We start from the raw sequence: 26,252 nt of genomic DNA, 5'->3' as shown, positions 1-26,252 counted from the left end.
TTTAAGAAGCTAGAACAAACTTTATTTTGGTCAGAAGATGAAGTTTTAACGTGTATGTCTTGTTTCGCACGCACCCGAATGTCGATATTGAATGAATTTATGTTGTAAACTTATAATATGATGATTAGATGATGATATGACCTAGTTTATAGTATGAATCGATTATATTATTGATTAGAACACTATAATGACTTGGTTTATGATGTTTTCAGGTGATTAGGAGAAGTGAAGACTCAGAAATATAAGACCTCTGAGTTCTTCTCGTGCTGGTATTCGGTGAGTGGGTTAATCTAGCCATTAAGGCATATAGTGACATGACCTAGACCATTGAGCTAGTTGTTGTGCTTCGAACCTATGTTGTTATGTGTTGTTGACTATGGCCTCGCGCGTTTATTGGACCGACCTTGCTTCTGATCAGGTCGGGAGAGATCAACCTTGCTTCTGATCAGGTTGGGCTCATTGATGTTGTATGATTAGTATAAGTCAGAATCACGCGTTCGTCACGTGTGAAAGACTTATACTAGTGATACAGAGTTATGAGTTTTCGGTAGACTCTAATCTGATTATCTGGGTCGTTGGCCCGGCCAGGCCGCCGAGTCTCTCAAGGGGTTGCTTTAGATACCAACACGGTTGCTTTTGACTGACTGTTGCTTGTGGTTATTACGGTTTCTTTAGATTGACCGTTGCTGTAGATATTTTTTTTCTTTGATGGTCTTTGGATTTAGTTGATTGTTGGATATTGTATGATATTGTATTTGTATTGTTTTTTATGTTGTATGCTAATGGTAGATCACTCTGTTTCTGTATGTTCTAGTGGTTATTTGATTAATTGTCCGCCTAATTTGCTGTTACGTGTTCTAGTGCTTGTACCTATGTGTTTTAGCTGTTAGATTAGTCCATTCACTTAGCTTCGTACTAACCCCTCCACCTTCCCCCTTGCAGGTTGTAGGTCTTTTGCTTTTGTGGACATGGGAGAAGATGGGCGTGTTGGGTTGTGTTCGATAAGTCTAGAACTCTGATGTTGTCTATGTTGTAATCGAATATTATCGTAACACTAGTTTCTATAATAATGTAAATAAAGAAAAGTTTGTATTAACTATGTCAGATTTCTAAAAGGGTAATTTTATAAAGCAGGCTTTCCGCTGTAAATAAAAAAAAGTACGGTGTTACAACTTGGTATCAGAGTATAGATTTGGCCGCATCGATATTGTACTTACATGTCATGTTCCCAATGAGCGGATCTTGTCGAACATAACACAAAGGGGACGGGTTAAGTGAATGTAGGAGCTTTTATGTGTTAGTTGATAGGCACTAACCGATTATCTACTAAGAGTTTGTGTGAGATGTTGTGGTAGTGTAAATATGTCAGGTAATCAAGACGCTGCCCCCAATACCTCCGGAACCTTTAGAGCTCCTGCTGAAGATGGTCATGTATCAGAGGAAGAAGTATCAGAAGAAGTGTTAGATCTTCAGAGTCAATTGAAAGAAGCTCAAGATAGGATCAAAGAGCTTGAACAACGAGTGATGTCGCAATCTAACACCACAACAATTAATCCAAGCTTTCCTCCAAGTGTTTACCCACAGTTTGGAAACATTTTTCAACAACAGTATGTGCCACCCAATACCAGATACCATCTCAGTTCAATCCACAATTTTCGAATCAAGTGATGTACCCATTTCAGACACCATTCTTCCAACTACCGATGTTTGAAAAGAAGAAGTGCTCGTATAAGGACTTTCTTAATTGTCAACCTTCGGAGTATACTGGTAAAACCGACCCGATTGAGACTCTAAATTGGCTCAGGGAAGTGAAAAGAGCATTAGATGCTTGTCAGTGTGAGCCAGAGTTGAGAGTGTTATATGCCAGTCGATTGTTCAAGGGGCGAGCTATGGAGTGGTGGGACTCCATCACAGGTCATTTATCAAAGGAACAACTAAGTTAAGTGTCATGGGAGCAGTTTCATGCTAAGGTTCGCGAGCAGTATTGTTCAGAATATGATTTGGAGAAGTTGAAAACCGAGTTCTTGGGCATGAGAATGACTGATGATATGATGATTGATGATGTTATTTTGGACTTTACCTCTAAGCTAAGATTTTGTCAACAGTGGGTACCGCATGAGAAAGATTAAATTTAGTATTTTATTAGAGTTATTAAGCCAGAGTATCGGTCAATGGTTAGATTTGCTTCTTCTTTATCGCAAGCTTTTGAGATGGTGTGACAACGGTCACTTTCTCCTTCCTGAAATGACTAGGTTACCCCTAGGGTTTTTCCTTGCATATCTGTGTATTAAATATCTAGGGTTTATATACTGTAACATAATTAATATATGATTTTAATTTAACCTTGATCTAATATTGATTATTATTAAGTCAACATCTTTATTAATAAGTATAATAAATTTATAATATACTTATGTAATAATAGTTAATTATAATACAAGGTTATTAATTAAAATATGTAATAACAAATTGTATAAATTAAATGTGGCACTTTTATAAAATATAAAAGTATAAGGTGAATAAATAAATAATTTAAATTATAAGGGTTATTTATATAAATAAATAAAAACAGAAAATTTATTATATATATATATATTTATTAAATTTCGGTTAAGGAAAAAAATAATAATAATAAAAGATAAAACAAATTTTTTTTATACAAGTATTCTAGAATTTTTCAAGTGAAGAATATGTCAAACATGTTCTTAAAAAAAAAGATATTATCAAATCTTTAAGATAAGATCAAATCTGCTAAAATAAATAAAAAAGATTTTATCCATAAATAAATGGAACATTTTAGAGCATATACCCAAATAAACTTCCTAATTAAACCTTAACTTGTTCTTGAAGAAAAAATTACCTAACCATAATCTTTACCCTATAAATAGACCCCCTAGCTCCTTAGTTTTTCATTCATTCCAAACCCAAAAACACCTACAAAAAAATTCTCTCTCTCCCTCCTCTCTCCTTGATTTCGGCTGACCAAAATCATCACCACCACCATCGGCTATTTTTTTTGGCCGACCACCACCACACGCCGCCTTGAGCCGCCGTAGCTCCGGCCACCGCCACCGCCGTCGGATTTTTCCTTTTTCATTTCGTTCATCTCCTTTTGAGGTAGATCTATTTTTTTTAACTCGTTTTATTAAAACATAACATATTAAGATGTATACATCAAGTATCTTTAATTATTAAACTTGCTAATCTTGTTTTAAGGATAATTAAATTCGTATTTATTAAAACCTTAATTTTTCAGAAACTGAAAAATTTTTATTTTCTTATTTTGAGTTCATATTTGGATTCCTCTTTCAAAATCGTTCAAAACGCATATATGGAACATACTTTTTCGATTTATAACGAGTTAGCTATGATTAAAACAAGATTTTGAATCCAATACTTCTTACATACGGGATTTTATATAATTTTTCATTAAAATAATATTTTTATATCTTTATAAGGTAAGTGTAATATATTTAATTAATATATTATAACTATCTTGTTTTAAAAGATAAATACAAAGATTTTGTATATCTTTTATATTTAGAAAGTATCTATTACTATAAATATATTTTGAATTAATGGATATAAATATTTGAATATTTATATAAAATTATATTATTAATATATATTTAATATATTAATATTATTACACTTAAGTAATTATAATATATTTATAATTATTAAACTTATAATATAGCTTAACTATATATTATACGTTGGTATAATTTAAACTATAATCACAACAAGATAACATACGACTTTTAAATTTCACCGTTACCTACGGTCGTAAGAGGATGATGTCTAGGTTGCCTTTAAAGGACAAGCTTGTGGATCTCGAATGTCATGACTTAGTTTCTGATCAAGAGTCCTGGGCCCCGGTTACACCTGGTCATTCCGGACTTATTTGATAGCATCGAAGTTTGAGCAAAGTTATATTAACATCAAATGTAATAATAGTGGAAACATAAACATATGTTTAGTCAATCCTTAATATACTTAGGATTCTTCATTTGTCAAATGGACAAATTTCTGATTAAGCATATATATCTCTAGGTTGAAGGCCTGATATATACTCTGGTTCTTTTCATTCGTGGAATTATCTTCATCTTCGATTTAAGGTGAACTCATAGCCCCGCTTTTACATATTTTATTGTATTTTATAAATCTTGGGGTGAGACACATGCTTACTTTTAAATGATTTACAATTTAGACACAAGTGCCTAAACTTTTTGATATGCAACTTCGTGAGATTATTGTTAACTTGTATTCTTACATGCAAATCTCCACCATAATATCGTTAATTGCTGGAATTGAAATGTTGTAAGCTTAATTATTGTGAGTAGGCCTATTGAGAGTGACGTCTCTACCCATTGACCGATCGTCAAGGGGGTACATAATAATGATTACCAACACCCGTACAGTGTCAGGGGTTAATGTTTAGCTCGATATTATAACTCATGGCATATTGAATATTTTGATATTTTGAAATAAATCTTGTGGTCTAAACTAATTAATTATTAAACCTATGATGTTCACTCAACCATTGTGTTGGCATTTTAAGCATGTTTGTCTCAGGTGAAGAATAGCTTATGTGCTGCCCTATGTTGCTTGCTTGCTGTTGCATTTGAGTCCACATTATTTACATTTTAACATTTGTTAAACATTGATTACTTTTGGGTTTACCATATAAAAAATTTCGCTTTCCGCTGCAATTGAATTACTGATTTTATTAAACGTCTCATTTAGAGTCGTTCTCGTTTATATAACTATGTAATGATATTGGAAAAGTCATATTTACCCCCGGCCCTATTTGGGGGGTATGACAGAGTGGTATCAGAGCACAGTTTGTTATAGAGAACTAGGATTGCATTTTAAGTGTACTTTATGTGCTAGTTAGGGTGCCTTAGCAATCTATAGGACTATAACCTTTCCTGACTTAGTTTATGTGTCTTTCTTATTTGTTTATATTCTTTCTTTTTAAGTGACTTTACTTATTCATATTCTTGCCTTAGTTTTAAGTACTATCCTCATTTTTATGTTTGCTTTACTATGCTCTCCTTCCATCTTGCCTTCACACTGTACTTTAGAATCTACCTAGTACTCTTTCTTCTTTTAGGATGTCATTCATGACTTCTGAATTTCGCGACATTTCCATGACATCTATTACGGTCATGTACATAACATTATGATACGTACCGTGGTGCCTTGGGTTGCGAACTAGGAAACATCATTCTTAACTTGTGAAGATTCTCTCCGTGATATCCTTAGTGCGTTGGGAAAATGTTTTAGGTTATGGATTCTGTAAAACGGAAAATAAGTTTTAATCCCATAGGAAGTTTTCTAATAGATAAAATTTTGTAGTTTGAATCACGTGTCTTGATCTTATGGGGTGATATTGAAGTGGAAATGTGAATTAGTGAAATATAATGACGCCTGGCCAACGTGATTATATAACAGTAATTCATATAGAAATTCCAATATCATGACATATGGAATAGAAAGTGAATCAAAGAAACATTCCCAAGCCATTCATTCAAAAATCTCAATGATATTACATGAAGGGTAATCATCATCTAATTTGTAGATATATGAAGAGCTAGTTTCAACCCAACTATCTATCTCATACCCATTAGTAGATTAACAATCCTCATATACCATAAAGGTTGTAAAGCTTTGCATTCTTTCTTTCTTAAACAACCTATCTCTTTATCTTTGACGCTTAATATTCACGCTCCTTCACTGAAAGGAAGGATGCATATTCTTAAGTGATCTGAAGTGAGACCCCTGAAATTTCTTCGAAGCATGCCTCCTGTTATCTGCAATTACACTTCTGGTGTAGATTTTCATGAACCCATTAGAAAACCCATCGAAGATAAGCGACAATCACTCGCAAGGATTTAATTTGAATTTTCAAGCTTCAATTCTAATAAACACCACAGCATTCACCTACTACACCATTATAGACTCCTGATACACCACCACCATCACCCGATCATGACCCTCCGCCTAAAGAGGCTGCTTACCATGGTAGAACTTCTCAACGGGTATCTTTTGATTACCACATAAATCAAAAGAATCATTGCTTATCCACATTTCGGGCCAGTAAAGGGCATACTATATATATATTTCCCTCAAAATTTTGAAAAACATGTGATCCCTCACACGCTCCATATGATCAAAAGTAGCATTGATATTATCATTATGTTACTTAAGGTCAATCATCGCGTAATTTGTTGTACCTAAATAATAAGTCGTGACCTTTGAAGCGTTAACCGTTTACCTGGAAAATCTTACGATTTTGCCTCGGTGTAAAAAGCATGTTAGTTGTATCATTAAATGATCATATAGCAATGGTTCTAACAATAGGATAGTGACACCATGTCCTTACATCGCCCTTACTTATTGTGGAAATTCGTACCATCCCGACAATAATCACTGATTTAGCGAGGACTTGATAAATTGATTTTCAATGATCATCACATAGTCGAAAGGCACTGCATTAGCGTGTCTTCATGCCTGTCTATGTGAACTTATGATTATTCATGCTCAAGTTATTATGAAATCTTTGTGAATGACGGACTCAATCCATGAGTATATAATAAGGGCACTTACAGCCAGCCTTCCGACTCCAATATTAGTCATGACCTGTAGGCATTTCAAAGTCAATAGGGGATTAACTTCACGTTCTCATACTCCACCATTCATATCTCACTTGACAGCAATAGCTTCACACATGAACATTTTGAATTTCAAGAACTTATAATAGTCATCAACCACACTTAAATTCAATAGTTATCATTACCTCGTAACATTGTTGCTCAAATATCACCCGGAATTTTCAAGGTCCTTCACCCGATTTTTCTCAGTCTTTCTCCAACTCGTAACCTCGGAAATATGAAAATTCTGTTTACCGAAATTTTACACACACTATTTTACTGTGCGATCCTCTCGGAATTTTATAAAATAAATTTATTTACTGCCATTTGTGCAAATTTTATAAATTGTATATATTTAAATAATATAGTAAATAAAATTTACTCTTACTTATTTTGACTAGTACATATCAAATTATACCTACACTTTTACAAATCAATTCTTTTACATTTGAATTCAAAAGTTATTTTACTTAAAATAGTACACATTGCACATAACTCCATTTTTACTAAGAACTTCATTTCATTATTATTGTCACATCAAAACGTCTCAAACTTTTTCAAAATTACTTTGAAATTTTTGTATTACTCCAAACTTTGATTGGATCGCATTTCTTCTTATCCTTCGTGTAAGAACAAAACATACCTCTTGCTCTCATCAACTATTCATTTTAGGGATTGGCTGTAGCATAACTGCGGGCTGTGAAATCAGTGTCTGAGATATGCACAGTGGTCACACCTATTCTTAAGGGAGGTACTGTGTGGGAATTCAACCCCAACCGTATTTTAGATTGGTATCAATTCTAACTGTTATTACGCTGGTATCAAGAATAGAAATTCACTAAGCTCGTCTGAGAAGTTTCTACCTCCGATATTTTATGGCTAAACCACAACATCCTCGTAAACATCAATTCTATGATTTAATATCTTTTTGGCACGAGAAAGCATTTTTCGAAGATTTCCTCACCTGTTGGAAATAATTCTTTATAGCCAATGATTTACATCTGCACTTAAACTCATAAGTGAATGATAGATCGACTCGCCATCTGTGCGAGAAAGTCTTTCTCATTAAGAGATCACACCTTTTCGTGCGGTTTTCTATCAGAAATATAATTTAAAATCCTCGTCATCCTCTCTAAAGGAGTTACCTTAAACATTTATGGCATTTATGTGGTTACTCTAAACATTTCTTCCTTGGTGGGTTGCAACTGGATGTTATCCTAGTCAAGTTTCGATCCCTGATTTGACCTGTAACTGAAATCATGATCATAAAGTTACATCCTACAACGTGCTATCAAAAAATATTCCCAAGGATAAGTTCGCATGTATTATAATATACTGAACGATACCTTTCATTAATCACTCATACCATTTTGAGGGCATTTTAGTAATTATGGCTTGCTTTGCATGTAAGCCTGATTAGTGACTCCTCAACTGACATATCCTTTTGTCAATTCACATAAGGAATCTCTTGAAAACCAAAGGTATAATGTCTATGGTTACCTTTCAGAATTTGAAGTTGGTACCATCTCTAACAAATACAAGCCATGCATCAAACTTCATGGCTGTGATCTCCACAAACTCCTATGTGTTTGTCTGCCCTAGTGTTGTGGCATAAAACGCTCAAGGTTTTAAATGAGCTTAGTAATGTTTTTGAAATTTCATGTACCCGAATTACTGAAATGCGTGAATAGCATTATCATCTTCTCTTTTTGAGGAAATCTATTCGGATGAAACTCCTGTTATTCTTTTGGATTACTTTTGCATTGATGATAAAAATGCATTTTGTTGAAAAACCGATAGAGGTTATGGATCGTGGGATCAAGCGATTAAAGCAAAGTAATATTCCTATTGTTAAGATCCATTGGAATTCACGAAGAGGCCCCGAGTATACCTGGGAACGTGAAGACAAAATGAAATGAAAAATATCTCCATCTCTCTTTTCAAACGTTGATTCATCCGAGAAGTCTATCCAAAACTTCGGGACGAAGTTTCCATTTACGGGGGGATACTGTGACAACCGTAACTTTTTTCCTTCCTAAAATGACTAGTTTACCCCTAGGGTTTTTCCTTGCATATCTGTGTATTAAATATCTAGGGTTTATATACTGTAACATAATTAATATACGATTTTAATTTAACCTTGATCTAATATTGATTATTATTAAGTCAACATCTTTATTAATAAGTATAATAAATTTATAATATACTTATGTAATAATAGTTAATTATAATACAAGGTTATTAATTAAAATATGTAATAACAAATTGTATAAATTAAACGTGGCACTTTTATAAAATATAAAAGTATAAGGTGAATAAATAAATAAATTAAATTATAAGGGTTATTTATATAAATAAATAAAAATAGAAAATTTATTATATATATATATATATATATATATATATATATATATATATATATATATATATATATATATATATATTAAATTTCGGTTAATAAAAAATAATAATAATAAAAGATAAAACAATTTTTTTTATACAAGTATTCTAGAATTTTTCAAGTGAAGAATATGCCAAGAATATGTCAAACTTGTTCTTAAAGAAAAAGATATTATCAAATCTTTAAGATAAGATCAAATCTGCTAAAATAAATAAAAAGGATTTTATCCATAATTAAATAGAATATTCTAGAGCATATTCCCTAATGTTTAAAGAACTAGAAATGGCTAGAGAGAGAGTGTGTGAGAGAGAAACTAGAGAGAGAGTGCAGGTGGGTACGGCAAGGAATCGAGAACGGTACAATGGGGATTATCGACATCAATCAAAGTGGTCAAGCAATAACCAACTAACATCTTTCATGTTCTTCAACTTTCTGGAGGAGATTCGCGTAGTGGATTTTTGGAAGACCTTCAAACCTTTTGGTGAGGTACAGGATGTCTACGTGGCCAGTAAAAGACTTAGAAACGGGAATCGCTTTGCATTTGTAACGTTTGCAAATGTGAAAGACGGTGAAAGAATGATTTGGGAGTTGGAAAAGGTGAAGTTTGGGGAGCAAAACATCAGGGTTTTCATGGCTACTTAGCGAAACCCTAAACATGTGGAAGAGAAGTCGAATGCCCAAAACCCTGGATTTACCTTCGCAAACAGGTTCCACGATGGTAGATCCTTCAATGATGTAGTGGGTAATCGTACTTCGAGAAGAGAAGGTGATCTTAGAGATGTTCTCAATGACAAAATAAGAGACCGTAATGATAAGAGTGGGGATAGCGTGTTGGTATTAGATGAAAACAACAATAACCTAGAGTTACTTAAGAATGCGATTGTATGTGATGTGAACAACATGGAAGTTTTGAGGAGAATCGAAGATATACTTATCGAACTGGGTTTCATGGATGCTCAAGTTAAGTTTTTGGGAGGGGTTAGCATTATGATAATTTTCAAATCTCAGGATACTGTCAACAATGTTATCTCTCAAGGCGATCACCCGTTGAAGCAATGGATCGATAAAATATCACGATAGGACACTGAGAGTTGGCCAGACGGAAGAATGACATGGCTATAGATCTCAGGGGTTCCGGCCCACTACTGGACATAGGAAACATTCCAATCAATAGCTGAATGATGGGGGGTTGCGTATGATTACGAGAACTGTTCATTAAAGGATTCCAAGTGCTTAAATTTCGGTAGAGTGTTTGTGAAGTTATTTAACCCTCAGATTGTTAATGAGCCTCTTAAGTTGAAATATAAATCAAATGTTTACTTTATTAACATCAAAGAGGAGATGAAGAAATTTCTAGGAGATAATTTGGAATTCCTACTTAGTGATTCAGATAGTGATATTGCCTTAGATTACTGCAACTCGGAGTCCATTGATAGTAAGGAGATGGTCAGTGGTGATGAGTCTATTGAGCCAGTGGATGAATTCGAAAAGGATAATGAGTCCTGTGACCATGACGGGTTCGAGTCTGTGAAAATTCCAGGTTTCTGGCCATGCAACGGCGAAGTTCTGGTGAGAGATGAAGTCCCAGGTGAAGAAGATCTACAGTCGGGTTGTATTGGGGTTGATAAGATTTTCACGGGTAATGAGGAAGTGGTTGCAGAAACAATGAGTAGCAATACCCCAAAACCTAGTCCCAAGAGAAGTCCAAGAGGTGGTAATACGGCGGGGGGTATTCTCGAGGCAAACAAGCGTGCACAAGGGAGTAATGACAATTATTCTGCCTGTTCTGGTTCCCAGATCCGTATCGACCCCATGCTGAATGAGACTTTAAATAGTGGGCCTAATCTACAACATGTTGGGCCAAATGATAATTTTTGTGATGCAAACTTAGGTGGGCCTTATAATAATAAGTGTGATGATCCAGCAGGCAAATGCGACTCCCCAAGGATTGGGCCCGATCCAGTTAACACCTCTAGGTCTGCTGAATCCATCGATGACTCACTCAACATTCCCAAACAGGCTGCTAAGAAAAGTGGGAAAACGACGACTTCTGTTCATTCTGAGAAATTGAATAGTGTCTCAATTTCTAATTGTTGCTACATGAACGCCATGGGAAATTGGAAGACATCTACCAGAATAATGAAGCTTCAGAAATTGGCCCGAGATGGTGACAAATTGGGTGTCGATAAGAAGATGAACTGCAAATCATGTCGCCTTATTGCAAAGAAAAAGGGTGATAATGCTAAAAAGGAACATATATTTCATAGCAATATCCTTCCAATATGTAAAGCTTTTAGTTGTAATTGTTCTATTTTTATGTAATAATCGTTTAAATAAATAAGTGCGAAGACAAAAGACAGAATCGAAGATTTGAAGACGCAAATGACCAAAAAGCTCAAATGTACAAGATACAATCAAAGTGGTTCAATTTATTGATGAATAATGTCTAAAAATGACAAAAGTACAAGCCGCGAAATGCAAAGTATAAGATATCTAAGCATACGAAAAAGCGTTCGAAAATCCGGAACCGAGACATGAACCGAGCATCAACGCGCGAGTCAACGGAGCTAAAATTACAAGTCAACTATGCACAAGAATATAATATAATATATATATAATTATATAAAATTATATATTATTATATTATATATTATAATATTCAGCAGCCCACGTTTAACTCAATTTGGTGAGCTGGAATCCGAAGCTCCGCACTCGCGGAGCTGTAAGGCACAAAAGTATCGCACTCGTGGAGCTTCAACAGTAAAAACACGCTTATAAAAGCCAACGAATTCTGCTCGATTCATGCACCCTTTTTCTTTTCCTTTCTCAGTTTATATTTATATTTATAATTATAATTATAATTTTAATTTAAGATTAATAATAAATTATGGTTTAGTTGGGTTATTGTAAGAAATATTTTACGGGTTTTAAGTTAGAACTCTGTTCGTGTAACGCTACGCGATTAATCACCACTGTAAGCTATGTTCTTCCTTTTTAAATTAATGTCTCGTAACTACGTTATTATTACGCTTTTTTGAGCTGAAGTAATCGTGATGTTGGACTAAATATTAAAGACGGGGTTATTAGATTTTGTACCATAATTAGGGTTTGGACAAAAGACCGACTCTTGTGAACATTGGACTATGAACTATTAATAGATGGGGGTATTGTCTAATCGAATGACAACTCATTGGAATCTGTCGAACCTATCTTCAAATTAGTTAATCTAATAATTATTAAATGATTATGCATGTCCTATTTAGTGACGTTTATACGACATCTTTTATGATCATTTAATTAATTATTCGGGTTGGGTAATTGATTATTCAAATTGATCAAGTGGGTAATTTAATGTTCATATCTTATTAAAACAGGGGTGGATTACATACAAGGGTAATTGGTATAATTGTTAACAAAGTATTAAAACCTTGGATTATACGCAGTCAATAACCTGGTATAATCATTAAACAAAGTATTAAAACCTTGTTACAGTTCGAATCCCTAATTAGTTGGAATATTTGACTTCGGGAATAAGGTTAATTTGACGAGCGTTTTATAATTATGACCGATGGACTATTATGGACAAAAATCAGATAGGTATCAAATAAATCCAGGACAAAGGACAATTAACCCAGATAAATAAATTAAGATCAAAACGTCAAACATCATGGTTACGGAAATTTAAATAAGCACAATTGTTTTATTTCATATTTCATCGTACTTTTATTTACTGTCATTTTATTTACTGCAATTTACTTTATCGCAGTTTATTTTTTTTACGCTTTATTTGTATTTTTGTACGCACTTTAATTATTGTCATTTATTTTTACGCTTAAAATATAAAATCGACAAACCGGTCATTAAACGGTAAAAATTCCCTTTTATAATAATATTACTATATATAATTATATATATTTTATATAAATATAGTTGTTTAAAATATAGCGTTAAACTCAGCTAGCTCCCTGTGGAACGAACCGGACTTACTAAAAACTACACTACTCTACGATTAGGTACACTGCCTATAAGTGTTGTAGCAACGTTTAGATATATCCCATCTATAAATAAATAATAAAACTTGTGTAAATTGTACCATATTTCGTATTAAAAAAAAAGTAGTTTTTAAGCTATTTTTGTAAAAATATATAAGTTTTAATAAAAATATAAAAATATTAAAAAAAGAGAAATATATATCTATAATTTTAAGTGTTAAATTAAAAAAAAAGTTTTTATTTTTTTTATTTACAAAAACCAATAAGTAATTTTTGTTAAAATATAAGTTATACTTTTATTAAATTTTCTAAAAATTTAAATCAGAAAATTAAAAATAGAAAAAATAATAATAATAATAAACTGAAACTGCAAACACGATTTTTGAACCTGCAATCATCTGAGACTGCATACCTCCGCAGTCGCGGAGCTATTTGGGTAGCAGAAATCCGCACTCGTGGAGCCGTCTGACAGGTCAAACATCACACTGCATTTATTACGAAATTAGGGTTAATTAATTAATTATTATTATTAATTAGGTTTTAATTTAATAATAATTAGTTTAGTTTTATTTAATTTTGTATTTTAAGTTTTAATTAGTTTTATTAATATATAAATTAATACTTTTATAAAATAATAATATAAAAATAATATTTTTATAAAAATAAGTAATTTTATCATTTTTTATATCTTTTTATAAATTATATATTTTTAATCGTTTAATTCGTAATTTGTATATTTATCGTTCGTAATTAGTTTTAAACTTAGTTTTTGCCGTAGTTATTGTATATTCCTAAATTTTTAGGCTTTGCCGTAAAATCCCTTAAGTGCTTTTTCTTTAGATTAAGATCTAGACGCTTTAGAAATTTTACGACGTCGCTTATCGCTTTAGTTTTAAATAGATTTTAGTGCCTTTTTAAGTTATTGCCGTTTTGAATATAGAATTCCTTTTAAGCTTTAATACCTTTAGACGCTAAGTTTTAGACGAAATATTTTAGTTTTAGATTTATCTTTCGACTTTTTGTTTTTCGACGCTTGTTTTTCGACTCCTTATTTTTCAACGTGCTTTATCTTTCTCATTTCTACGCTCTAGTTTTTAGGACATAGATTTTTTTTCTTCTTTAAATTTCGACGAAAAATTATTTTAAGCGGTTAAATTGATAGACATCCAAAATTTTCTGGTCCGTAGTAATAGTTGGATTTGTTAGTGGCGAGTTGTGGGCTTCCGATTTAAAAGGTCCTGGCTACCTGCTGCATCTATTGGCTATTCGAAATGTGAGAAAAATCAGAAAAGTCTATTAATTTGATAACTTATATAATTTTTATCTTTAAAACTAATAGGATATTCAGTGAATGCGCCAAGCAAAGCGTTCACCACCTTTCATACGTTCACCACCTGTAACCCGATCAAGACACTAGCCAATATTGTCGCCGTTGATTTTTCTTTAGAATCATCATCTAGTCGAACAAGTACTCAAATTCAAATTTTCGATAATCCATTTTTTGAACCGGACTTCAAAACCGAGAACCCGGGGATATTCAAGGACAATTCCAAGATTCTGAAACACTAATCATTCCTCCTGAACTACAAACCGTTAAATCAGAATCCTCCAATGATTCGGATTCAACAAATTCAATTATGGAAGTAACGGAACCTCAAAGTATGGAAGACCGAATGAGAGCCACACGTACTGGCCAAGGTCACGCCATTATTAAGCCAGATGTTAATGCGCCAGATTATGAAATCAAAGGACAAATCCTACACATGGTAACTAATCAATTCCAATATAGTGGTACGCCAAAAGAAGATCCAAACGAACATCTTCGAACCTTTAATAGGATCTGTACTCTATTCAAAATCAGAGAAGTTGAGGATGAACAGATCTATCTCATGTTGTTTCCCTGGACTTTAAAGGGAGAAGCCAAAGGTTGGTTAGAATCGTTACCTGAAGGGGCGATTGACACATGGGATGTTTTAGTTGTGAAATTTCTTAAAAGATTCTTTCCGGCATCTAAAGCTGTGAGACTTCAAGGAGAAATTATTACGTTCGCGTAAAAGCCAAATGAAACATTATATGAGGCATGGACAAGATTTGGAAAGTTGTTGAGAAGATGTCCTCAGCATGGTTTAGATACTTATCAAATAGTACAAATATTCTATCAAGGTTTCGATATTATTACACGAAAAGACATCGACATAGCAGCTGGTGGTTCCATTATGAAGAAAACCGCAACTGAAGCTTACAAAATTATTGATAACACTACTTCCCACTCACATGAGTGGCATCAAGAAAAAGACATCGTTAGGTCATCTAAAGCGGCTAGAGCCGATTCTAGCCATGACTTTGATTCGATTTCCGCAAAGTTAGATGCTTTTGAAAGACGAATGGAAAAGATGAATAAAGATATTCACGCAATACGAATCAGTTGTGAGCAATGTGTTGGACCACACTTAACAAAAGATTGTCACATTGAGCAAACGATGGAACAACGTGAGAATGTTTCCTACATGAACCAAAGGCCGGGAAATAATTATCAAAATAATTATCAACCGCCAAGGCCAAACTTCAATCGAAATCAAAACATTCTTTACAATCCAAATGGACCCAACAACAACTCGTACAACCAACAAGGTCCGAATAACCAACCAACTCAAAACATTACTTTCAATCAACAAAGACCTGGCTTGTATAAACCACCACAACAAACTGAAGAGAAAAAGCCAAATCAGGAAGAAATGATGGCAAAGCTAATGGAATCTCAAACACAATTTATTACATCTCAAACCCAAACAAATGAGAGGTTTGATCAGTCATTAAGAACTCAACAAGCTTCCATTTTGAATCTAGAAAAACACGTAGGTACTCTTGCTAGCATGATGAGTGAGAGGGAACAAGGAAAGCTACCGAGTAATACTGAAGTAAATTCTCGAAATGAGAATGTTAATATGGTGTCAAAGAATTCTGAAAAACCAGCTCCAGAAGATGGGAAGGTATTAGATGTGAGTAATAATGAAGAAGTTACAACACCACCACCACCCGAGTATGTAAAGCCAGTGGTGACACCATACAGACCACCCATCCCGTTTCCAAGAAAAGGAGTTGAGTATGAGCAAGTAATATGTAATAAAGTTTTTGATTCCTCTGGAAAGAAGAAGAAGAAGAATAAGAAAATGCAAGAAACAAAAACCGTAGAAGTGAACCCGGTGAAGACAGTTCCACCAAAACTTCCACCAAGGTTGGGTGATCCGGGTGAATTTATTGTTCCTTGTCTACTTAATGATTGTGTCATGTATGATGCACTAGCAGATTTAGGTGCGAGTGTGAGTGTTATGCCTCTTTCATTATATAAGAGATTAGGTGTAGATGAGTTAAGTCCAACGAAAATGAGTGTTCGATTCTTTGATCAAACCATTAGGCACCCGGTTGGAATCGCTGACAACCTACCCGTTCAAGTGGGTAATTTAACCTTTTTAGTCGAATTTGTTGTTATTGACATAGAAGAGGACTCAAATATTCCTCTAATTTTAGGTCGACCATTCTTAGCGTCCACTGAGGCATTATTTGATGTAAGAAAGGGTAGAATGACACTTAGTGATGATGAAAAATCGATCACCTTTATGAGTCGAAAGACTAAATCTCCACCAACCAAAACCGTCAAACCAACAAAAACGATTGGTAAGAACCATGTTGTTTTACCAACTTCAACGGTAGTGCTTAACAATAATAAAATGCCTAAGTGTGGGGAAGATGAAGTAAAACCTAATGATGACCTGATAACAAAGAACCCCGTTGTTGATACAAAATTAAATGACCCCGTTATTAATAGTTCAATGAAGAAACTTATCAAATGGATTCGCGATGCTAGAACCAAGGGGAACTTTAAGTTATGTGACCGGTTAGTATCCAATCTCCTAAAGAAAAGGCGAAACTAGTTGAATTTGTGGATATTACACAAGAATCCGACCAATGGCTTAAAGCAAAAGTCACAGATATGCAAGTTGATTATGGTCTAAGAGAAATTGACAATGAAATTAATCACAGTTTCGACACCATAGCTACCTAAGTGTGGGGAGATTCAGATGTTCTAAAAAGAAAATGCTGTCTAGAGTTAGTTGTTCTGTTCTCGTGTAGTTCCGAGAATGGAATCTGATTGGTCTTTTCCACTAGCAGACACTAAAGAACTAGTTTTCTCCCCCTCATTCTGAATGTTTGTTTTGTAGGTTTTGTATGAAATTAATATGCATTTTTAAATTTAAGTTTTGTGTGAATTTAAAAAAAAAATTTACTTTATTTCATTAAATTTAAAAAATGATTTCTAAAATTCATCGTAAGTTGAAGACTAGGTCATGGAACCAAAATTGCTTTACCCGAGAGCAGGGCGAAAAATTTTGTTATCATTTTTTTTAATTTTATTGATCTAAAGTATACCAAAAAAATTAAAAAATTCAAAAATCTTTGCTTTTAAAACAATCGCTTTAACGACAAATTTTAAATTTTGTCGAGGGACGGACTAGGTAAACATACCGAAACTACCTAAAGTAAAAGGAAACAAAATTTTGTAAAAAAATTATTCATTTAAATTGTATTAATAAATAAAGGTTTTATATAATAAAAAAATATAATAAAAATATGTATATATATGTTTGTATTTTATTTTATGTACAAAACAGGGTAAAACAACGCACTTTCAAAGACTGGCATTTAAGTTCAGCAAAAGCTACTAATTTTAACGACAAGATGCAAAATATCAAATGTGATATAAAATAATATGTTTGCAAACTTGGTATTTTTAATCACTTTTTTACACTAATCACCCTCATGAATTTATAATTATATTCTGATTTCATGCAAATGAGGGCATTGCATGATCTCAAGTGTGGGGAAGGGTTATAAATTCTCTCGGGTTTACATTAGTTTAATTGCCAAATTTTGTGAAATTTTGAAAAAAATTTCAATTAAATGAATTCAAAATCATGTTTATACATATTTATGAACGATAAAACTAGGTGATAATACCGAAATTATTGTTACCTCGGAAAGGACATAAATTGAGAAACAACTCAAAACGCTAGAATTCATTTAAAATGGAATAGAAGAGAATAAAAAGGCAAAGAAAAGAATAAACAAAAGCTTAGTGTGGGAAAAATGCACCAAGTTCTTTAAAACAGATATCACATATTTTTGTACAAGATTATTGCAGGTACTTTTGTTTTGGACTAAACTAATCAGTTTTACCCGATTTATTGTAATATATTTGAAAGAAAGATGGATCTACACGATGAATCAATTCCATCATTAAAATGAAGTAAAGTCTTCCAAAAAAGACATGCGCTTCTTGATTTAGGTTAGGAAGTTGTCGTCCAGACCAGCTGTAGGTTGACGAAAAATCTTGAAAAGTTTTCTCGAAAATCAGCTGGAAATCCACGGACCTCAGCATCAAACAGGGTCGCCAAGTGGTCAGACTTATCCTAACTATGAGAGGATCTGTCTCGTAAAATAGGGAGGGCACGTGCAAATTAGCTTGATAAGACTAATGAATCAGACTTCCAGAAAGGATAATCTCCTTAAAGATTAAAAATCAGCTTTTAAGCCTGATATTACTCAATCCTTGAGATTGACCTTAAAGATTGAGAATTACAAACTCATGAAATTCAATGATATCTAAACTCGAGCTTTAACGAGAAAATATTTTGATCAAATTAAAACCGATTTGTTTTCTGAAAAACCTATTTTCAATGCGTTCATTACCATTGAACGTAAAATCCTAAGAATTCACCGGAATTCATTAGGTCACCTGAACCAAATCGAGTGTCAACCGTAAGAACGGTGGTTGCATAGCATGGTCGAAGACAGGACCTTGTGCCAGATCGAAAAATTATAGGGTGATCTTTACTATTTCTCCTACAAAGGATAGTAATTGCATCCGACACGTTGTGGACCATGAACATCTGCATGTCATTAGACATCGCCTTAATAGTTGCTTGTTCATCGCTTTCCTTTACAACCGGACGGTAGTTTACCGAAAGGTAATATACGGAGTAAGTATACTGGATGTGTGCTTTCCTAATATAAGGTTAGCAAGTGGGTGACACAAAACTGCAAGTTTTGAGCTAAAATTATAAAATATGAAACCCACAAAACCCACAAAAATATTTTGCAAACACCGGTGAAGGGTTATTCTGGAAAAATTATCTAGGGTAAAAGCTAGAATGAATTTCAAAATGATCAAATGTTTTCATAAAGATCCAATTTTCTTAAAGGATCTAAACTTTCATAGTCATGTGGGACTGTAAACCATATCGTCACTATCATTGTTTATACCGCTGTATCAAAATCACTGATGTATAAAGTGTGAGAATAAAAAAGTGATTCGACTGAAATGTGATTTAATTTCAAGTTATGTATTACTTGAGGACAAGCAACGTTCAAGTGTGGGGATATTTGATAATGCTAAAAAGAAACATATATTTCATAGCAATATCCTTCCAATATGTAAAGCTTTTAGTTGCAATTGTTCTATTTTTATGTAATAATCGTTTAAATAAATAAGTGCGAAGACAAAAGACAGATCGACGATTTGAAGACGCAAATGACCAAAAAGCTCAAATGTACAAGATACAATCAAAGTGGTTCAATTTATTGATGAATAATGTCTAAAAATGACAAAAGTACAAGCCGCGAAACGCAAAGTTAAAGATATCTAAGCATACGAAAAAGCGTTCGAAAATCCGGAACCGAGACATGAACCGAGCATCAACGCGCGAGTCAACGGAGCTAAAATTACAAGTCAACTATGCACAAGAATATAATATAATATATATATAATTATATAAAATTATATATTATAATATTATATATTATAATATTCAGTAGCCCACGTTTAACTCAATTTGGTGAGCTGGAATCCGAAGCTCCGCACTCGCGAAGCTGTAAGGCACAAAAGTACTGCACTCGCGGAGCTGCAACAGTAAAAACACGCTTATAAAAGCCAACGAATTCTGCTCGATTCATGCACCCTTTTTCTTTTCCTTTCTCAGTTTATATTTATATTTATAATTATAATTATAATTTTAATTTAAGATTAATAATAAATTATGGTTTAGTTGGGTTATTGTAAGAAATATTTTACGGGTTTTAAGTCAGAACTCTGTCCGTGTAACGCTACGCGATTAATCACCACTGTAAGCTATGTTCTTCCTTTTTAAATTAATGTCTCGTAACTAAGTTATTATTATGCTTATTTGAGCTGAAGTAATCGTGATGTTGGACTAAATATTAAAGACGGGGTTATTAGATTTTGTACCATAATTAGGGTTTGGACAAAAGACCGACACTTGTGAACATTGGACTATGAACTATTAATAGATGGGGGTATTGTCTAATCGAATGACAACTCATTGGAATCTGTCGAACCTATCTTCAAATTAGTTAATCTAATAATTATTAAATGATTATGCATGTCCTATTTAGTGACGTTTATACGACATCTTTTACGATCATTTAATTAATTATTCGGGTTGGGTAATTGATTATTCAAACTGATCAAGTGGGTAAATTAATGTTCATATCTTATTAAAACAGGGGTGGATTACATACAAGGGTAATTGGTGTAATTGTTAACAAAGTATTAAAACCTTGGATTATACGCAGTCGATAACCTGGTGTAATCATTAAACAAAGTATTAAAACCTTGTTATAGTTCAAATCCCTAATTAGTTGGAATATTTTACTTCGGGAATAAGGTTAATTTGATGAGCATTTTATAATTATGACCGATGGACTATTATGGACAAAAACCATATAGGTATCAAATAAATTCCGGACAAAGGACAATTAACCCAGATAAATAAATTAAGATCAAAACTTCAAACATCATGGTTACAGAAGTTTAAATAAGCATAATTGTTTTATTTCATATTTCATCGTACTTTTATTACTGTCATTTTATTTACTGCAATTTACTTTATCGCAATTTATTTATTTACGCTTTATTTGTATTTTTGTACGCACTTTAATTATTGTCATTTATTTTTACGCTTAAAATATAAAATCGGCAAACCGGTCATTAAACGGTAAAAACCCCCTTTTATAATAATATTACTATATATAATTATATATATTTTATATAAATATAGTTGTTAAAAATATAGCGTCAAACTCACCTAGCTCCCTGTGGAACGAACCGGACTTACTAAAAATTACACTACTCTACGATTAGGTACACTGCCTATAAGTGTTGTAGCAAGGTTTAGATATATCCCATCTATAAATAAATAATAAAACTTGTGTAAATTGTACCATATTTCGTATTAAAAATAATAGTATTTCGTATACACCGCTGCACATATCAAAGGCCAAGAGGTCTTCTTTAGCGAAGGGTAATACTCCTTCCTGTGACACTGGAGTTTCAATTGGTGGTTCGATAAACAACGCTGAACTGCGTGATTTCGGGGAGCAGATTGGGCTGAGGTGGCCTCAAGGTTGGAGAACTCGAATCTCGAGGAGATCTCGTTTGGACATTTTTAGGGAGATCTCGGCATCTCGGAATGATCTCGGGGAGATCTCGGACGTTGACTTACGTTGACTTTTTAGTTTTTTAATATAAATATACATATATACATAAATAAATGTATATTTATATACATTTTTACGAGATTTTATAAAAAAAATATGAGAAACGTGGGAGAAAATCTGAGAAATTATAAGATTTTTGAGTGAAAATTTGAAAAATGAGCAAGGAAATTTGAAAAAACGTGGCTTTGATCAAGTTTGACCCCGTTGACCGAGAAATCTCGAGAGATGGTCATCTCGTCTCGGTCGCCTTCCAAAAAAGAGATCTCGAAGAGATCTCGGGGAGAAATAAGGAGATTTACAACACTGGGTGGCCTCCACCTGCTTAGTAATCTGGATTCTTCAGGTCTGTCTCGTCTGTCTTAGTTTAATTATGAAGATTTATTCTCTTAATATTCGTGGGTTTGGTGTGGAAGGAAAATTTGGGTGGGTTAAAGGTCTGATTTCCAATGAGAATCTGGATATTGCGGTATTCCAAGAAACTAGGTGCAAAAAACTTGATGATGCCTGGGTCTATTCATTATGGGGTTCCAGTGATGTCGGGTACATTCAAAAAGAAGTTATTGGAAAGTCGGGTGGAATGTTAGTGATTTGGGACGCAAAAAGATTTGTCGTTGATAGTGTTGGGGGGAATGAATTCTACTTAGCAATACGTGGCAAATGGGTTGGAACGGGGTTTGAATCAACTATCATTAATGTGTACGGTCCTCATAATGATAATGATAAAAACAGAATGTGGGAGGCTCTTGATATTCTCTTGGGGAATCATGATTCGGGGTGGGTTTTATGTGGGGATTTCAACGAGGTTAGAGAACAATCGGATTGGCTCAATTGTGTTTTCCATCAACACTGTGCTCGAAGGTTTAATGAATTTATTGTTAGGAACAACCTAATTGAGATACCAATTAATGGGCGGAAATTTACACGAGTCAGTGACGATGGGAGAAAATTTAGTAAATTGGATCGTTTTCTCGTCTCGGATGCTTTTATCAATTGTAAGAAAGATCTCTCAATAATGATTTTGGATAGAAAGGATTCGTACCACTGTCCTCTTATTCTTCGGGATAAGTTTATTGATTTTGGTCCAAAACCTTTCAAGGTTTTTGATGAGTGGCTACATAAGGAAGGTATTGATCGGGTGATACAAGATGGTTGGGATAAACCTACTATAGGCTCTAGAAAAGATTGTTGTTTTAGAGACAAGCTTAAAAACATAAAAGGAGATCTAAAGGTTTGGAGCAAAAAGGAATTTGGTGGTATTGATGAAGAAATAAGTAGGTTAAAAAATAGCGCTATGAAGTGGGAACTTAAGGCCGAGAATGGTTTGTTATCGAAAGCAGAACGTTTGTGTTGGTTAGAAGAGCGTATGAATTGGATTTTAGATGGTGATGAGAAATCTAAATATTTCTATGCGTCCCTAAAAAGGAGATACAACAAGTGCAACGTCCGTAGTTTAAATATTGATGGTTGTTGGTGTGATGACCCAAACACGATTAAGGATGCAGTTTATGATTACTATAAAAATATTTTTAGTGAAAAATTGGGCCCAAGACCGAAGCTCCTGAACATATTCAATGGTACTGGGCCTATTGGGCCTAATCCTGTCATCCGTAGGCCTGCTTCTGTTGCTCCTGTACCCGATCAGTCAGGCCTGTCCCATGCTTCTGTTTCTGCCGATGCTGGGCCTGTTGGGCCGACTGTATATAGCAGGCCTGTTAGTACAGTTGGGCTAGAATTGTGTAAACTCTCAAGTGCTGATGCGAGTAACCTGGAGGTACCTTTTTCTGAGTCTGAAGTGTGGGAAGCGATTAAGGAATGTGGTAGCACCAAAGCACCTGGACCGGATGGTTTCAACATGAGGTACTATAAAAAAATTCTGGCATGTAATTAAAGATGATTTGTTGAATGCAATTGAGGTATTTTGGCTTTCAGGTTCGATTTCAAAGGGATGCAACGCATCATTTATTACCCTTGTCCCTAAGAAATCGGATCCGCAATGCTAGAACGATTATCGTCCGATTAGTCTCATTGGGAGTTATTACAAAGTCATCTCTAAATTACTCTCCAATAAGCTTAGGAAAGTCATCCCGCACCTTGTGGGATTCGAGCAAAGTGCTTTTATTAGAGGACGTAACATTTTGGATGGCGCACTTATTGCGAATGAGACATTGGACTATTTAAAACATAAAAAGTCCAAAATTTTAATCTTCAAAGTTGATTTCGAGAAAGCTTTTGATTGCTTAAATTGGGAATTTCTTATGGAAATCTTGGAGATTATAGGGTTTGGTACAAAATGAAGAAATTGGATTCTTTCTTGTCTTGAATCGGCCTCTATTTCGGTGCTTGTCAATGGTTCTCCAACTAGAGAATTTAAGTTAAAGCGTGGAGTTAGGCAAGGAGATCCACTATCTCCTTTTTTGTTCATTTTGGCGGCCGAAGGTCTTAATCTCATCACTAAAAGTGCCGTGTGTAATAATATGTTTAGGGGTGTGGAAATTGGAACCGACAAAATCCAAATTTCGCATCTCCAATATGCGAATGACACCATCTTCTTTGGTGAATGGAGTGAGAATAACTTAAGAAACCTTATGAAGCTTTTGAAATGTTTTGAGTTGACTTTGGGCCTTAAGGTAAACTATAACAAAAGCAATCTTTATGGTGTTGGTGTTGAAAATATGGTGATTGAAAGTATGGCTCGTTTATATAAATGTAAAGTGGGATCATTCCCTTTCATATATCTTGGGCTTTCGGTTGGTGGTAAGATGAATAAGTTGGAAAATTGGAACTCGGTTATCGATAAATTCACGAAACAACTCTCGGATTGGAAGGCTAGAACGATGTCATTTGGTGGACGCTTGACGCTTGTAAAATCGGTGTTAAAGAGTCTCCCATTGTACTACTTCTCACCCTTCCGTGAGCCGCCATGTGTGCTAAAAAAACTTGAGTATGTAAGACATTCTTTCTTTTGGGGCGGGACCGGGAAAAGTCATAAAATTGCTTGGGTTAAATGGGATGAGACCCTCCTTCCTTTTGAGAATGGTGGGTTAAATATTGGCTCTTTAAAATGCAAAAATTTGGCTTTGATTGGCAAGTGGTGGTGGAGGTTTAAATCCGAAACCACTTCCTTGTGGGTCAAAGTCATTTCGAGTATTTATGGTCCTACGGGGGGCCTTTGTGTTGAAAACCTCAAAACAAAGTTCCTTTATTGCTCGGTTTGGTCTAATATCATTAAATCCGGTAACTATATTGACTCACTTGGTGTAATTTTTAGAAGCTCCTTTATCAAAAATATTGGTAATGGAGCTTCTACGTCCTTTTGGAATGATGTTTGGCTTGGTAGTACTCCTTTGAAAAACAGGTTCAAGAGACTCTCATATTTGGAGACGAATTTAGATGCAGAAGTTCAAGATAGATTGTGCTGGGACGGTACAAAGTGGGTAGGAAATTGGGCTTGGACAAGAGAAGTTTCGGGTCGTGCAATTGGGGAACTAGAGGATCTAAATGGGCTGCTCTCAAAGGTTCGGATAAACACAAATGAGGCGGACTGCTGGATTTGGGCTCCGGGATCGAAGGGCAGGTTTACAACAAAACAATTATATGATTTGATAGAACCAAAAGTGCTAAAACGTCAAGATCGACCTTAGGTACTATCCGTAACAATATAGTACCAAAAAAGGCGGAGTTATTTGTGTGGCGAGCTAGGAAAGGTAGACTCCAGAAGCTTACCGAGCTTGATAATAAAAGGATTGATTTGAACTCGGTACGTTGTCCAATTTGTGATAATGATATCGAATCCTTAGATCACTCTCTCCTCTCTTGTAAGCTTTCGGGGGATATTTGGGGGAAAATCTTGGATTGGTTGAACGTTAGTGATATAAACTCCAACAACATTCAAGATCTTTTCGATATGGAGGCGTGTGGAAACCTTTCGGATGTGGGTAGAGGGATTTGCAAAGGGATAGTATGGACGAGCGGGTATCTAATATGGAAGAACCGCAACGACAAAGTGTTTAAGAACAAGTGCTGGAACGTCCCGGTAGTGGTTAGTGAGATACAAGTCAAAAGTTTTGATTGGATTGCGAAGAGGTGCAAAGTGAAGAATCTCGAGTGGCATACTTGGCTTCAAAATCCAGCTACTTATTTAACATAGTCTTGTTGAGTTGCTACCTTAGCACCTTAACTTTACTAGCCAAATTGTATGTATGATTGTTTCTATCTTGTGCGATTAAACATTGAGACAGTAAATGTAATTTTTGAGTTTTAATAAAAGTATTGCTTTTCAAAAAAAAAAAAAGAGCATATTCCCTAATAAACATCCTAATTAAACCTTAACTTGTTCTTGAAGAAAAAGTTACCTAACCCTAATCTTTACCCTATAAATAGACCCCCTAGCTCCTTAGTTTTTCATTCATTCCAAACCCAAAAACATCTACAAAAACATTCTCTCTCTCTCCCTCCTCTCTCCTTGAATTCGGCCGACCGAAATCATCACCACCACCATCGGCTATTTTTTTTGCCGACCACCACCACACGCCGCCGTAGCTCCGGCCACCGCGACCGCCGTTGGATTTTCCCTTTTTCGTTTCGTTCATCTTCTTTTGAGGTAGATCTATTTTTAACTCGTTTTATTAA

At 34.3% G+C, this 26,252-nt stretch overlaps 1 protein-coding gene across 1 annotated transcript; it reads left to right on the top strand.

Annotated features, from left to right (window-relative positions):
* The first annotated feature begins 10,398 nt into the window (after positions 1-10,398).
* On the top strand, positions 10,399-25,770 carry LOC139848422 (uncharacterized). Its single transcript, XM_071838159.1, has 4 exons — positions 10,399-11,290; positions 22,037-23,480; positions 23,920-25,197; positions 25,323-25,770. The coding sequence occupies exons 1-4, from the start codon at positions 10,399-10,401 to the stop codon at positions 25,768-25,770; spliced, it is 4,062 nt and encodes a 1,353-aa protein (XP_071694260.1).
* Positions 25,771-26,252: the final 482 nt, after the last annotated feature.

The sequence above is a fragment of the Rutidosis leptorrhynchoides genome, chromosome 5 (genome assembly GCF_046630445.1).
Source record: "Rutidosis leptorrhynchoides isolate AG116_Rl617_1_P2 chromosome 5, CSIRO_AGI_Rlap_v1, whole genome shotgun sequence".
NCBI classification, from domain to species: domain Eukaryota; kingdom Viridiplantae; phylum Streptophyta; class Magnoliopsida; order Asterales; family Asteraceae; genus Rutidosis; species Rutidosis leptorrhynchoides.
This window is presented reverse-complemented; position numbering and strand designations above follow the sequence as displayed.

Coding starts and splice junctions, on each gene's coding strand:
- LOC139848422 (XM_071838159.1), top strand. CDS start 10,399: ATGAAGAAATTTCTAGGAGATAATTTGGAATTCCTACTTAGTGATTCA. Junction 11,291..22,036: donor CCTTATTGCAAAGAAAAAGG/GTGATAATGCTA, acceptor TTGGTGTGGAAG/GAAAATTTGGGTGGGTTAAA. Junction 23,481..23,919: donor CCGGATGGTTTCAACATGAG/GTACTATAAAAA, acceptor TACAAAATGAAG/AAATTGGATTCTTTCTTGTC.